Consider the following 15823-nt stretch of genomic DNA (forward strand, 5'->3'; position numbering starts at 1 on the left):
TTTTGCCAACGTTGGGAGTATGCTTGGGGTCATTGTCCATTTGGAAGACCTATTTGCGACCAAGCTATAACTTCCTGACTGATGTCTTGAGATGTTGCTTCAATATATCCACATAATTTTCCTCTTCATGATGCCATCTATTTTGTGAAGTGCACCAGTCCCTCCTGCAGCAAAGCACCCCCACAACATGATGCTGCTACCCCTGTGCTTCACATTTGGGATGGTATCAGACCAGAGGACATTCAGATCAGAGGACATTTCTCCAAAAAGTACGATCTTTGTCCCCATGTGCAGTTGCAAACCGTAGTCTGTTTTTTTATGGCGGTTCTGGAGCAATGGCTTCTTCCTTGCTGAGCGGCCTTTCAGCTTGTGTCGATATAGGACTCGTTTTACTGTGGATATAGATACTTTGTATCTGTTTCCTCCAGCATCTTCACAAGGTCCTTTGCTGTTGTTCTCGGATTGATTTGCACTTTTCGCACCACAGTACGTTCATCTCTAGGAGACCGAACGCGTCTCCTTCCTGAGCGGTACGACGGCTGCGTGGTCCCATGGTGTTTATACTTGCGTACTATTGTTTGTACAGATGAACATGGTACCTTGAGGCATTTGGAAATTGCTCCCAAGGATGAACCAGAAATAAGATGACCATTTCCAAATAATCTGCGGGACAACAAAAGTTGTCTGTCTGACCTGTCCGCTCTCAACCGCAGAATGAAAAATGCCAACCGCCGCGATGATCTCTGTCGGGACCGCAGGCAATGCTCTCAAGATCCTGGCTTATTTCAACACAATTCTGTATTCTATTGGCTGCAATGGGTCAGTGTTGAGCCGATTCAAATAAAGGCTTTTCATTTCGATTCGAATAGGACTGGGTTGCTTTTTTTTAGAATGGATGATGACTGAATTTGTGAATCCATATACATTTCCTCATGTCATTTGTATGTGGTTATTTTTCTTAGATTCCATCTCAAACAGCTGTTCTCTTCAGCTCATCCTTCAGTGGCCGTCAGAACACTGAGAAAGAGGTGCGGTGTGTGATTGTGATGTAAGTAACACTCTCAGGTTCCTCTCTCCTGCCTCTCCCTCTCTTTTGTTGTGGGAGACAGCCCAGCCAGGCTCCCCTGCCGTGCAGCTCAGTAGAGTGGGGATCTAAATGAAGCAGCGTCCCACTGACAAACACACACATCAGCACAGCAATCAGCTATCAACACACACAGCAGCAACAACGAGACAATCAGCAAGGCACCATGGGACAATAATTCTCAGCCCAGTACACCCCAGCACAGCAAAACACTGAATACCACTACTTATCTTCCAGAGCTACACAACAAGATAAATCCATAGAAGGCATCTGCTGTGCTAGATCGACACTATAGTGATGATGGAGCATTGAAGGAAGTCAAGCTTAGCTTTAGCGTCACATTTAATATTGAGTATAATGTTGAAAAGCAGTACACCATAAACAACCAGCTAACTCTGCACTCCCCGGTCCACCAAGTCCAGATGTTGTGTGTGTGTCCCGGTTGAAGGCGACTATCTTGGCTGTGAAGCGTCATTATTGTTTTATAAGCCCTTATGAACAGCATGTGCGAGCGTTCCGCAGAGACTGCTGTGAGCTACAGTGTTATTTTCTGTTATTGGACTTCGGCTCACTCGAGGCTACCAATGCAGACAATATAACTGTTCAGCTTTGTGATTAATGTACACCTATTTTATTTTTTTATTTAACTAGGCAAGTCAGTTAAGAACAAATTCTTATTTACAATGACTGCCTACAATGATGGTTTATTTACAAAGACGGCGCTGCCCTTTGGGACTCCCAATCACGGCCAGATGTAATGCAGCCTGGATTCGAACCAGGGCCTCTTGCGCTGAGATGCAGTGCCTTAGACCGCTGCGCCACTCGGGAGCCCTATAGGACGTCCCTCAGCCAATCAGAATGAAGTCTTTCAGAGGTTAGTTATATAACTGTTATGCTATGTGAGCTAGAGTTATGCTTCATGTAAAAACATGGGTTTGATTTGCGGTCTGCTTTGTTAGTTGTTAAACCAATACTTGGGCTGTTCTCTCTTTTTATTAAGGTTTGATTATCAGTTTGATTTTGATCTGTTGAACTCCACGTCTTTTAGACTAAGACAGTGTGTCATTGACTGATGTGTCTTTTAGACAAAGGTGTAATGGGTTTGCACTTAAAAATATGTTGCATAAAGCTTACTTCATTATTCAATGTTTTTTTTTGTTTTTTTTTTACTGCATCAGGGATAGCGTACACAAGCATTTCGGCTTTTATTACAGAGGAATGAGATCAAGGTGCTGGCATTGACATCAAGATGCTGACACCAGGATGAGCTTATCTTTCTGCATCTCTCTATTAAATCCTCTCGTTGTTGTCCGTTAATGTCTGTTCTCAGCAGTGGAAATGAAAACCCAGATGAAGATATCTCCCCAGCCCACGGGCCAGCCTATTGGCGTTTTGCTCCATATCTATCCACTATCTCAGCCATTTCCTGACACTTTTGGATTTCATTGACTAAGAAGGCTCTGCAGTTTGCTGCCTCTCTCACAGAGAACAGGGATGAGGCAATTAGGCTGGGACTCATCAGTATGCCCTTCCTGTGATGGTTAAAGCCCCCACTGCTGGTGTGTGCGTGTGTGTGTGTGTGTGTGTGTGTGTGCTCACCCTCTGAGCAGCAGAGCCAGCAGAGCCAGTGTACTGAAGATACTGTGCGCGTTCATGCAGACTCTCAATGCAGCATACTACTGCCAGAGTCGATGCCCGGTCTCATCCACCAGGCCAGCTGGGCACAGAGAAGTCGTATGGCAACGAGTGGGGGTGCGGAGGTTGGCAGGAGAGGACGACGTTGTGTTTTGATGTTTGAGGCCACACACACAGACAACACAAACTGACACACCGTCAAATCAAAATAGACAGCTTTAAGTCAACAAGAATAGGTCAACGGTTGAAAGCCATAAGGCAGTGTCAAGAGAATAAAGTGGATATATTTGTGGTGTGTGTGTGTGTGTGTGTGTGTGTGTGTGTACCTGTATAGAGAACCGTATTGCCGGCGTTGTGAGGAGTGTGAAGATATTTGTCAATCTGACAAGTACAGTATTTGTCAATCTGCTCGTTCAGCACACCTCTCCTCTTCTGTCTTTGCCTGTGCACTGACTACTAACATCGTGCCTTGGGCTTGCAGCTTCGCTCTCAGTGGGGAATGAAATGGATCTCACCACCCCACTCAAAGCTCTGTGTCTGCTGTGAAAAAATGGCGTTAGTTAGAGAGTGTAGCTAGCTGGTCTTTGACATGAACAGAGCAACAGAAGAGGGAGAGAGGGTTACAGAGGGGTAGAGTTCCCCACCTGTCTATCTCTGTGCGCACCAGATAGGTGATATTAATGTGTTATGTGTGATTGATGACTTCAGATGAAGGCCCCTGGGTCTCTGGATTTGAGCACACACTCACCCCACATTTATGAATAGCGACAGCCTCTCGCATTGCCATTTCACCTCAGTACATGTTCACCTCAGTGCCTTTTCAGAATGAAATTCATCTTCCCTGGAGACTCCAGACTAGCAGCCTCATTATTATCTGGAACAGTAAAATGAAGGGAAGTCTATGGGGGTAAAATCTTTCCTATGGTGTTCAGTGGATCCTGTGAACTCCCACGGCCCTCTGGGTCGACGTGTCTGGTCCTGATGAGAGCTGTCTCCATAGACACCTGTGTTACCAGGGCATGGGTGTCAACAATATGACTCCCCTGTTTCCTAGCCCTCATCCAAAGGGTGTCAACAATGTCTCCCCTGCTTCCCAGGCCTCATCCAAAGCCCTCCCTGTTCTCTTCTCCCCAGCCCTCCTTAGTCCCCAGCTCCCTAGTGTAGTGGCTCCCAACCAGGGGTACTAGGACTTGGCCTATCCACAGGGGCCATTGTACTTGAGAAGACCCATGAGACCATGGGCTTACTGGTAAAATGCACATGAGGGGGTACTTCAGGGCTACTCCAGGCAGAGCAAAATTCAGTTGGTGGTACAGTACCCGAAATAGGTTGGGAACCACTGCCCTAGTGTTTGCTCAATGCAGGGCTTTGTGGTAAGTAGACCCTTTTTCACCCCAAGAGCAGATTTTGACAAGAATTTGGTCTGTGTGTGTGCCGCTTGCTTCATTGAGGTGGCTTATTTGTAAAATGTATGTGCTATGTATAAGAGTTCCATTATTATAAGAATGAATCTACAGTATATACTGTACATAATATAGATGTTAGCCTCTTTTTGTTCACTTTTTGAATGGCTTGAAGAAACACATTGATTCCACGAAGTGGGAGAGAGATGGGGAGAGCGAAAGAAAGAGAAAGACAATGAGCCCTACCTCCAACACATCCTTCTGTTTCCATGGAGATCAGAGAGCCAATCGGATGGCCCAGCTGCGGACTATACTACCGTGAGCAGAGGAGAGGTGGTAAAAGGATGGGGAAGAGATTCTGTGTGTGTTGGAGACAAAAAAAAAAAGACATTCTCCCTCCTGCAGATTATCCCCATGCTTCAGACGGCTAGCCCTGTCTCCTCTGCCCTTGGCACGCGTTCAGTGTTAAACTGGCATCCTCCCTGTACCCTGCTCTACCACTACATCCTCCCCAAACTTTTGGACCTGCCTCGTTACATCACACAGCTCTCTCTGGCTGGCTGGCTGTTTGTGACTGAGAGAGTAAGAGTGTATGTGAGTGTGTGTGTGAGTCTGTATGCACACGCTGCTGCTCCCGTTTGAGTCGAGTCCCATTGACGAGCCTGGAGGATGGACAAGCCGAGCGTATGGCGTGCCGTGGTGAGCAGCACCGACCCCAGGCGTCCCCGCAGCGAGTCCAGCACGCCACCCAGGGGTGGGACTCACCCGGGCAGACCCAGTTCTGCCATGTCCTACCGGCTATACGACATGTGAGTAGTAGCAGTCCCTTCGAATCCTCATGCTGTATGAATGGAGCTGTGGCTGGTGAGGGAGGGAGGCTGTGGCTGGTGAGGGAGGGAGGGAGGCTGTGGCTGGGCGGATGCAGCCGTGCAGGCAGTGGTCCTCCCATCCTTCATTGACGAGGATGCGGTGTGGCACTTTTGTTATTGCAGTGTCTCCAGTGTGTGTGCTGAGTCACCTAGCTGGCGCTTGCAGACTAGACTTTGCTCTGTCCTCTCTTCTCCTCTCAGCCTGTCTGGAGATGGGATGAGTTTCTGGCTCTGCCTACAGAGCTCTCTCTTTTTGTAAACAACCACAGCCCTATGGGGAATGGTGGTCATGTGGGGGGGGTGTATTTCTGTGTGTGGTAGACATGTGTTTGTGGTAGACATGGCTGTTAATATTTACATACAAAATACATTTTCATTGCATTTGTTTCCCTTTTTGGTGATTTTGACAAAAATATATGAGGGATGATCACTGATTTCTGTTATGTACTGGGAGATTGTTTCCATTGTGATTGAAATCACTGCCATTTAGTTGTTTTGAGTGACTGTGATGATACTGTGACTGACTAGGAGAATATGACTCATTTTTGTGACGCTGTGACAGCTTCTTGTTTAGCGCGTGATTTCCTCCTAGCTCTGACGTGTGTGTGTGTGTGTGTGTGTGTGTGTGTGTTAAGGATGCAGATGGTACTGCTAGTGTGGTGAATGTAATTTTTGGGATGTCAATGTTCGCTTCTTCACTGTTTGGGATGCTTCATGCTTGTCTCTCCAGTTCAGCGTCCCTGTGTCATCTCTGTAAAGATCTTTGGTTGTGAAAGGACACAAGAATCATGTCATATACACTGCATTCGGAAAGTATTCAGACCCTTTTGACTTTTTCCTTATTCTAAAATTGATTGATGAGGAAATGTTTTCATTTAATCTACACACAATACCCCATAATGACAAAGTGAAAAACAGGTTATTTAACATTTTTGCAAATGTATAATAAATAAAATACAGAAATACATTATTTACACAAGTATTCAGACCCTTTGCTATGAGACTCGAAATTGAGAGCAGGTGCGTCCTGTTGCCATTGATCATCCTTGATGTTTCTAAAACTTGATTGGAGTCCACCTGTGGTAAATTCAATTGATTGGACATGATTTGGAAAGGCACACACCTGTCTATATAAGGTCCCACAGTTGACAGTGCATGTCTGGAAAAACCAAGCCATGAGGTCGAAGAAATTCCAAGGAGGAGCTCCAAGACAACATTGTGTCGAGGGAAACTTGTTGGTCACTCTGACAGAGCTCCAGAGTTCCTCTGTGGAGATGAGAGAACCTTTCAGAACCTCTGCAGCACTCCACCAATCAGGCCTTTACGGTAGAGTGGCCAGACGGAAGCCACTCCTCAGTAAAAGGCACATGACAGCCCACTTGGAGTTTGCCAAAAGGCACCTAAAGGACTCAGACCATGAGAAACAAGATTCTCTGGTCTGATGAAACCAAGCTTCACGTCTGGAGGAAACCTGGCACCATCCCTCCGGTTAAGCATGTTGGTGGCAGCATTATGCTGTGGGGATGTTTTTCAGCAGCAGGGACTGAGAGACCAGTCAGGATTGAGGGAAAGATGAACGGAGCAAAGTACAGAGAGATCCTTGATGAAAACCTGCTCCAGAGCGCTCAGCTCCTCAGACTGTGGCGAAGGTTCACCTTCCATCTGGACAACGACCCTAAGCACACAGCCAATACAACACAGGAGTGGCTTCGGGACAAGTCTCTGAATGTCCTTGAGTGGCCCAGCCAGAGCCCGGACTTGAACCCGATCGAACATCTCTGGTGAGACCTGAAAATAGCTGTGCAGCAACGCTCCCCATCCAACCTGACAGAGCTTGAGAGGATCTGCAGAGAAGAATGGGAGTAACTCCCCAAATACAGGTGTGCCAAGCTTGTGGTGTCATACCCAAGAAGCTGTAATCACTGCCAAAGGTGCTTCGACAAAGTACTGAGTAAATGGTCTGAGTACTTATATAAATGTGATTTTTCAGTTTAAAATATATATAAATAAGAACAAATGAAAAATAAACTGGTTTTGCTTTGTCTTTATGGGGTATTGTGTAGATTGATTGAGGGGGGGGAAAACTATTTTATCCATTTTTGAATAAGGCTGTAACGTAACAAAATGTGGATCAAGTCAAGGGGTCTGAATACTTTCCGAATGCACTGTATGTGTGTGTGCAATATGATTGTCTGGTATTTTCCTTCGTTAACGTCATAAGCCCATAGTGATGTTATTGGTATATCATACGTCATAGTGTTGTTGTTGTTGGTATGGTCTGGCTAGGGCATTTCTAGTTAAGTGCTGCCCCTCTACCTAGTAATAATTTGTTCTTAATTGACTCGCCTGGATAGATCCAGGTTAAATACGAATAAAATACAACGAATCCCCACACTCGTAACAGGATTTCTGGAAAACTTACGGATTTTGGGAAAGTTACCAGAATTTTGCAACCCTACACACTCGACACTCGATACTCCCACGTCTCTTGTTTTGATGGTTGTCTCTTCTTCGGCTGCGGGGTGTGTTAGAGTTGCAATTTCGGTGCAGGCGCCTGTGCCAAAATCTGTGTTCCAACATGACTCCACACAGAGCTCGTGTGACTGAAAAAAAGAGATGTTGTCATCATCACATAATACGCCACAGTGGTTGAATAAACAATAACAACGCACTCCCCGCCACTTGTTTTAGTAAACAGCTGAGGAATGGGGCTTGAGAAATACAGTGAGCTCCAAAATATTGGGACAGTGACACATTTTTGGTTGTTTTGGTTCTGTACTCCAGCGATTTGAAATGATACAATGACTATGAGCTTAAGGCGCAGGGTATTAATTTGAGGGTATTTTCAACCATATCGAGTGAACCGTTTAGAAATGTGTTCACTTTTTGTACATGGTCCCCTCATTTTAGGGGACCGAAAGTATATGGGACAAATTCACTTACAGTACCAGTCAAATGTTTGGACACACCTACTCATTCCAGGGTTTTTATTTTATTTTTACTAGTGAAGACATAGTGACTAGTGAAGACATCAAAACTATAAAATAACATATGGAATCATGTAGTAACCAAAAAAGTGTTAAACAAATCAAATTATATTTTATATTTGAGATACTTCAAAGTAGTCACCCTTTGCTTTGATGACAGCTTTACACACGCTTGGCATTCTCTCAACCAGCTTCACCTGGAATGCTTTTCCAACAGTCTTGAAGGAGTTCCCAGATATGCTGAGCCCTTGTTGGCTGCTTTTCCTTCACTCTGCGGTCCAAATCTTCCCAAACCATCTCAATTGGGTTGAGGTCGGGTGATTGTGGAGGCCAGGTCATCTGATGCAGCACTCCATCACTCTCCCTCTTGGTCAAATTGCCCTTACACAGCCTGGAGGTATGTAACAGCAACCAAGAGTCCTGTTGAAGAGTCCTGATACTGTATATGTCTAAACACTTCTATGTTAATGTGGATGCTACCATGATAACAGATATTCATGAATGAATTGTGAATAATGATGAGTGAGAGTTACAACAACAAAAAACTCCCGTTATTGTAATGGTGAGAGGTTAGGATGGCTTGAGGGTATGATATTTGTGTGATTCATTATTCATCATTCAGGACAATCCATAATCATGGTAGCATCCACATTAATGTAGACATGTTTCGAAACATCTTCTATTCATACATTTACCATTCCTTTCTTTTTGGCACAAAATAATCTGAAACACAACCAAAACAAACAGCAAATGCATCCAACACATTTGTAAAGTCAAACGTGTGATGTTATCAATGTGTGCTGTGCATATTGGACCAAATACTTCACTCTTTACTACTTTAATACACATTTAAGTTAATTTGTCCCAATACCTTTGGTCCCCTAAAATGGGGGAACTATGTACAAAAAGTGCTGTCATTTCTAAATTGTTCACCTGATATGGATGGAAGTACCCTAAAATGGGACAGTCCGCACCTTAACCTCGTAGTCATTGAATCATTTAAAATCGAAAGTGCTAGAGTACAGATCCCAAACAAAAACTGGACTGGGGCTTTAAAGGAAGGATGAGGTCAAAACACACACACACACACGTTGCCATACACACACACACACGCTCGTTGCCATACACACACACGCTCGTTGCCATACACACACACACGCACGTTGCCATACACACACACGCACGTTGCCATAGACACACACGCTCGTTGCCATACACACACACGCTCGTTGCCATACACACACACGCTCGTTGCCATACACACACACGCTCGTTGCCATACACACACACGCTCGTTGCCATACACACACACGCTCGTTGTGTAACATGAACTACAGTTGTTCCTGGGATTTTTTTAGGCGCGTAGAGATGCTTGTCAGTTTGACACAAATTTGTATACTATACTCTGACTCAAGGAGTGTTTGGCTTGGGGCGCCTCCCCAATTTAACTGTCAAGCCAGTTTCCTTCTAGAATTACAATGTCTCAGGCCAGCAGAACAGACAGGGTTGTAGGGTAGATGTGAGGTGCATGGCTAAGGGTTGTAGGGACATTTAGGCTATGATATACTTATATAAGTTTGACTACGTGCTCCGGGAGAAATGTGTTGAAAATACTACAGCCATATCTCTCCAAAAATATCTGTAAATCAGCAATTTAAAAAAAAATTGATGTTTATTTAAACAGTTTGTTGACTGTGTCTTTCCTTGTGTCCTAGGTCTGTATATATTTTGCATTAGTATTGTTGCCCAGCCCCAACACTGTTGTTCAGTCCCCCAGCTAGCAGTGCCTGCTGCTCTATCAGAGTGCATGTAAAAGGCACCCTGCTCTCACCACTTACCTCTGCACTGGTAGACTTCAACTGACTGTGTGCAGATACAGCAGGCTATAGTCATTTAGTTCAAATATTTCCTGTCACACAAACCACACCATTTCAATTCCAGATCATGAAATAAATGAGACTTGAAGCATGCTTTGTCATCTCCCTATCTGGGCCAGCTATAATGCTTGTTAGGCATAATGTCTAATTGACATACTGTGACCTTTTGACCTTTCTGCATAGCGTATCAACTAAGAGCTATTATTGCTTTCCTATGCTGACACAGATCTACACATTTGAAAGAAAGAGTTGAGTCAAGCAATTACATAGAGTGGACATTGTGGATGTACATTCCGGGATTTCACGGTTCATTGAAATAATGTCAAAGATTTTCTGGAGGCATGTCCTGCAGCTGTAGTGTAGCTGGAAGGCTTAGGCGTCGATGCAGGGATGCCCATACCCCGTTATTAACTGCTAGACGGCATTGTGAAGCTGCTGTCCCGATGATGCCAGCACCTCCGCTCGGGAGGCTGGCAGATGAAAAACCATATGTCACCATCGCCGCCAGGCACTGGCAGCACATTTCTCTGCTTTTAGCCGGAGTACATGGCAACACACAGCGCTGGAACTGCAGAGTCAGGCACAGGCCTGCTTAGTCAGAGAGCGACTGCATAACGTACTGCCACGGCCAACGTTTGGCTCATATCCGATTACATTCTATAATTTCAGATAGCGTGATGAATCGAAATTCCATTTAATGGAAGGAGGAAACGTATATTTTCAATGAATCGGCCCGTTGTTCAATTCTTAGAATTATTGACTGAATTGAAAGGGAATTGACCATTGAGTGATAGGAAGGAAAGATTTAAATGGATTTGACCCCCATGCTCAAGCTGGCCGTTACGTAAGACCGTGACTTTGTAAAGCATGCCGCTGTCACTGCTTGGCCAAACACCACACAGAGTATTCTGTTTCATCTGATCTAGTCAGCACATGGGGCACGTTGCCACAGCCCTGCAAGTCGCTCACTACACACACACACACAGGCTAATGCGCAGATACATGCTGCATGGACGCAACCGTCACAATAACACTGTCACTCTCTCACCCTGCCCTGGGCCACTGTCCCCTGCCATCATAGAGAAGTGTAGTAGTAGTGGGCATTGTGACAGAATATGCCTTCCAATACTGTACAAATGTTTGGAACACGCTCAGGGTAACGCTCTCTCCGCTGCTGGGAGCTGTAGTTCTCTAAGGGGTATATCTCAGGGATCTGTAGTTCTCTCAGGGGTATATCTCAGGGATCTGTAGTTCTCTCAGGGGTATATCTCAGGGAGCTGTAGTTCTCTCAGGGGTATATCTCAGGGAGCTGTAGTTCTCAGGGGTATACTCTAGTGTTTATGTGTCCGTGGATTGTGACATCCCATAATAGGCCCCTAACATTGCCAACAGCAGCGTCAGGCACTGAGACACAGAGCACAACGGGGAGGAGGGTTTCACAGAGCAGCAAGCGCCTGCAGAACATTTTGTTCCCTAGGCCAAATATACACATTTATGGGGAAGTATATTTACATGCTACACTGTTATGCAATTACAAACATTGCTTACATTAGCACATTATGCTACACTGTACACGTGATGCACTCAAATCACGGTGCATAGTCTTACTTATAAACCATTCCGACGTCACTCACAAAATCATGAAAAAGGCTCCCACTCATAATTGACATAATGGTGAAACACAACAATTCATTGTAATGTGTATGTTGTGTTACACATACTGTATATGCAACACATATTTGAGCTCTGTCGGTTGTCTAAGTATGCTCTCTTTGACAGGGAAGACAATTGTTATCCATCAGTTCTGTCACACTGGCTCAGTAAGTGTATGGCCTTCACGATAGTAGGATTAAAGACAGGGAGGACATGGATTCCACCTCCACCCTGCAGTCCTGGATCTCTCCTCTTTCTTCTGCTCCCTCGCATTCTGCGCTCTACTTTTAAACCCTCCTCCAGTTTTATGCTAGTCTTTCCTCTCTCCTTCCTCCCTCCTTGTCTCTTTTGCTTTCTTTTGATCTCTCATTTCTTCTCTACTATTTATCTCCCTCCATCTCTCTTTCGTCCTCTCCTCCCCTCTTTTTCTCTCCCTGTCTCCCTCTCTTTCTCCACCCTCCCCTCTTTCTTTGTCTCTCCATTCTCCGTCCTCCCCTTCATTTACTCTCTCTCTCTCTCCTCCACATCTCTTCTGCATGGTGCTTTAAGACTTGAGACTTAACAGCTGTAGTGTGTTATCTCTGTGATAAGAGAGATTTTACGGTAATCTACGTTAGAGAATCTCCCCGCTGCTCTCCTACTGTATGATCCCATCTGCCCTTCTATACGAATCTCCCCGCTGCTCTCCTACTGTATGATCCCATCTGCCCTTCTATACTGTAACTAACATACATGTAAGACAATCCTCTCGATACTAGCTCTCCAATTCCCCTTTCCCGAATGGTCTTGCATACAAAACAGCTACAGTGCCTTCAGAAAGTATTCATACCCCTTGACTTGTTGCACATTTTGTGTTACGGCCTGAATTGAAAATGTATTAAATATATACACTGCTCAAAAAAATAAAGGGAACACTTAAACAACACATCCTAGATCTGAATGAAAGAAATAATCTTATTAAATACTTTTTTCTTTACATAGTTGAAGGTGCTGACAACAAAATCACACAAAAATAATCAATGGAAATCCAATTTATCAACCCATGGAGGTCTGGATTTGGAGTCACACTCAAAATTAAAGTGGAAAACCACACTACAGGCTGATCCAACTTTGATGTAATGTCCTTAAAACAAGTCAAAATGAGTCTCAGTAGTGTGTGTGGCCTCCACGTGCCTGTATGACCTCCCTACAACGCCTGGGCATGAGGTGGCGGATGGTCTCCTGAGGGATCTCCTCCCAGACCTGGACTAAAGCATCCGCCAACTCCTGGACAGTCTGTGGTGCAACGTGGCGTTGGTGGATGGAGGGAGACATGATGTCCCAGATGTGCTCAATTGGATTCAGGTCTGGGGAACGGGCGGGCCAGTCCATAGCATCAATGCCTTCCTCTTGCAGGAACTGCTGACACACTCCAGCCACATGAGGTCTAGCATTGTCTTGCATTAGGAGGAACCCAGGGCCAACCGCACCAGCATATGGTCTCACAAGGGGTCTGAGGATCTCATCTCGGTACCTAATGGCAGTCAGGCTACCTCTGGCGAGCACATGGAGGGCTGTGAAAAGAAATGCCACCCCACACCATGACTGACCCACTGCCAAACCGGTCATGCTGGAGGATGTTGCAGGCAGCAGAATGTTCTCCACGGCGTCTCCAGACTCTGTCACGTCTGTCACGTGCTCAGTGTGAACCTGCTTTCATCTGTGAAGAGCACAGGGCGCAAGTGGCGAATTTGTCAATCTTGGTGTTCTCTGGCAAATGCCAAACGTCCTGCACGGTGTTGGGCTGTAAGCACAACCCCCAACTGTGGACGTCGGGCCCTCATACCACCCTCATGGAGTCTGTTTCTGACCGTTTGAGCAGACACATGCATATTTGTGGCCTGCTGGAGGTCATTTTGCAGGGCTCTGACAGTGCTCCTCCTGCTCCTCCTTGCACAAAGGCGGAGGTAGCGGTCCTGCTGCTGGGTTGTTTCCCTCCTACGGCCTCCTCCACGTCTCCTGATGTACTGGCCTGTCTCCTGGTAGCGCCTCCATGCTCTGGACACTACGCTGACAGACACAGCAAACCTTCTTGCCACAGCTCGCATTGATGTGCCATTCTGGATGAGCTGCACTACCTGAGCCACTTGTGTGGGTTGTAGACTCCATCTCATGCTACCACTAGAGTGAAAGCACCGCCAGCATTCAAAAGTGACCAAAACATCAGCCAGGAAGCATAGGAACTGAGAAGTGGTCTGTGGTCTCCACCTGCAGAACCACTCCTTTATTGGGGGTGTCTTGCTTATTGCCTATAATTTCCACCTGTTGTCTATTCCATTTGCACAACAGCATGGGAAATGTATTGTCAATCAGTGTTGCTTCCTAAGTGGACAGATTGATTTCACAGAAGTGTGATTGACTTGGAGTTACATTGTGTTGTTTAAGTGTTCCCTTTATTTTTTTGAGCAGTATATATTTTCTCACCTATTTACACACAGTACCCCATAATGACAAAGTGAAAACATGTTTTTTGAAATTTTTGCACATTTATTGAAATGTAAATTCGGAAATTTCTCATTTACATACGCTTTCGTACCCCCTGTTAGAATCACCTTTGGCAGCAATTACAGCTGCAAGTCTTTCTGGGTAAGTCTCTAAGAGCATTGCACACCTGGATTGTTTTAAAAGTTATTCTAGCTCTGTCAAGTTGGTTGTTGATCGTTGCTAAATAGCCATTTTCAAGTCTTGCCATAGATTTTCAAGCAGATTTAAATAAAAATTGTAACTAGGCCACTCATGATAATTTAATGTCGTCTTGGTAAGTATCTCCAGTGTATATTTGGCCTTGTGATTTAGGTTATTGTCTTGCTGAAAGGTGAATTTGTATCCCATTGTATGTTGGAAAGCAGACTGAACCAGGTTTTCCTCTATAATTTTGCCTCTACTTAGCTCTAAACCGTTTATATTTCTTATAAAAAATTCCCTAGTCCTTGCTGATGACAGGAATACCCATAACATGATGCAGCCAACACCATGCTTGAAAATAGGAAGAGTGGTACTCATTGATGTGTTGTGTTGGATTTACCCCAAATATAACGCTTTGTATTCGGCAGTTTTACTTTAGTGCATTAATGCAAGCAGGATGCATGTTTCGGAATATTTTTATTCCGTACAGTCTTCCTTTTGTTCACTCTGTCATTTAGGTTCATATTGTGGAGTAACTACAATTTTGTTGATCCATCTTCAGTTTTATCCTATCGCAGCCATTAATATCTGTAACTGTTTTGGCCTCAAGGTAAAAATCCCTGAGCGGTTTCCTTCCTTTCTGGCAACTGAGTTAGGAAGGACACCTGTATCTGTGCAGTGACTGGGTGTACTGATACACCATCCAAACTGTAATTAATAACTTCACCATATTCAAAAGGATATTCGGTGTCTGCTTTTTTTTTACCCATCTACCAATAGATACCCTTTGCGAGGCATTGAAAAACCTCCCTTGTCTTTGTCGTTGAATCTGTGTTTGAAATTCACTGCTCGACTGAAGGACCTTACAGATAATTGTATATGTGGAGTACAGAGATGAGGTAGTCATTCAAAAACCATGTTAAACACTATTATTGCATTATATGCAACTAATTATGTGACTTGTTAAGCACATTTTTACTTAGGCTTGCCATAAATACTTATTGACTCAAGACACTTCAGCTTTTTTTTTTTGAATTAATTTGTAAAAAAAAAAATAAAGTCAAATTATGTTTAATTTTTTTTTAACATTATGGGATATTGTGTGTTGACCAGTGACACAAAATCTCAATTTAATACATTTTAAATTCAGGCTGTAACACAACAAAATGTGGAAGAAGTCAAGGGGGGTGTGAATACTTTCTGAAGGCACTGTATTTCTTCTGATTTAGAAATACAACTGAGTACATGCTTGGGGTTATCATAAAGAATTACCTTCAAGTGCTCCAGAAGAAACGGCTTTATGAATTCAGCAATGCTGTATATTAATCGGAGAGAATTGCATGTTGTTTTCCCCCTCGTAAGCCAGTTCAATGGCTACTGGTATTGGAATGAGATATGAATACATTAAGTTTGCTATTATATTTTGTGTGGGTATGTTTCTGAATTTAATCAATTTGGGGTGGAAATGTCGTGTGTGTGTACTGCCTTCTGATTCAGGTTGGGTTGAATGCATTCAGTTGTACAACTGACGAGGTATCCCCCTTTCCCCCTTTTACTGCCGTAGACGTTTGCCAGAAGACTGGAGCTACTGTAGCTGCCACTAGGGGGAGTGCAATTCTAAGGCATAACCATCCAGATTGGCTTTCACTGT

At 44.4% G+C, this 15823-nt stretch overlaps 1 protein-coding gene across 3 annotated transcripts in view; it reads left to right on the top strand.

The window, feature by feature from the left end:
- The window catches only part of LOC115166133 (IQ motif and SEC7 domain-containing protein 1), a 189555-nt gene that overhangs the window by 104172 nt on the left and 69560 nt on the right, over nucleotides 1–15823 (top strand). The window contains exon 1 of one of the 3 annotated variants that reach the window (XM_029719857.1): nucleotides 4751–4931. The exons of the other annotated variants lie outside the window; for them this stretch is intronic. Coding sequence (XP_029575717.1) covers nucleotides 4792–4931 — 140 coding nt within the window. The 5' untranslated portion in view covers nucleotides 4751–4791. Of the gene's footprint in view, nucleotides 1–4750; nucleotides 4932–15823 lie in introns of those variants that run through there. 3 annotated transcript variants of the gene reach the window in all.

This window comes from Salmo trutta, chromosome 28 (genome assembly GCF_901001165.1).
Source record: "Salmo trutta chromosome 28, fSalTru1.1, whole genome shotgun sequence".
In the NCBI taxonomy this organism is placed as follows: domain Eukaryota; kingdom Metazoa; phylum Chordata; class Actinopteri; order Salmoniformes; family Salmonidae; genus Salmo; species Salmo trutta.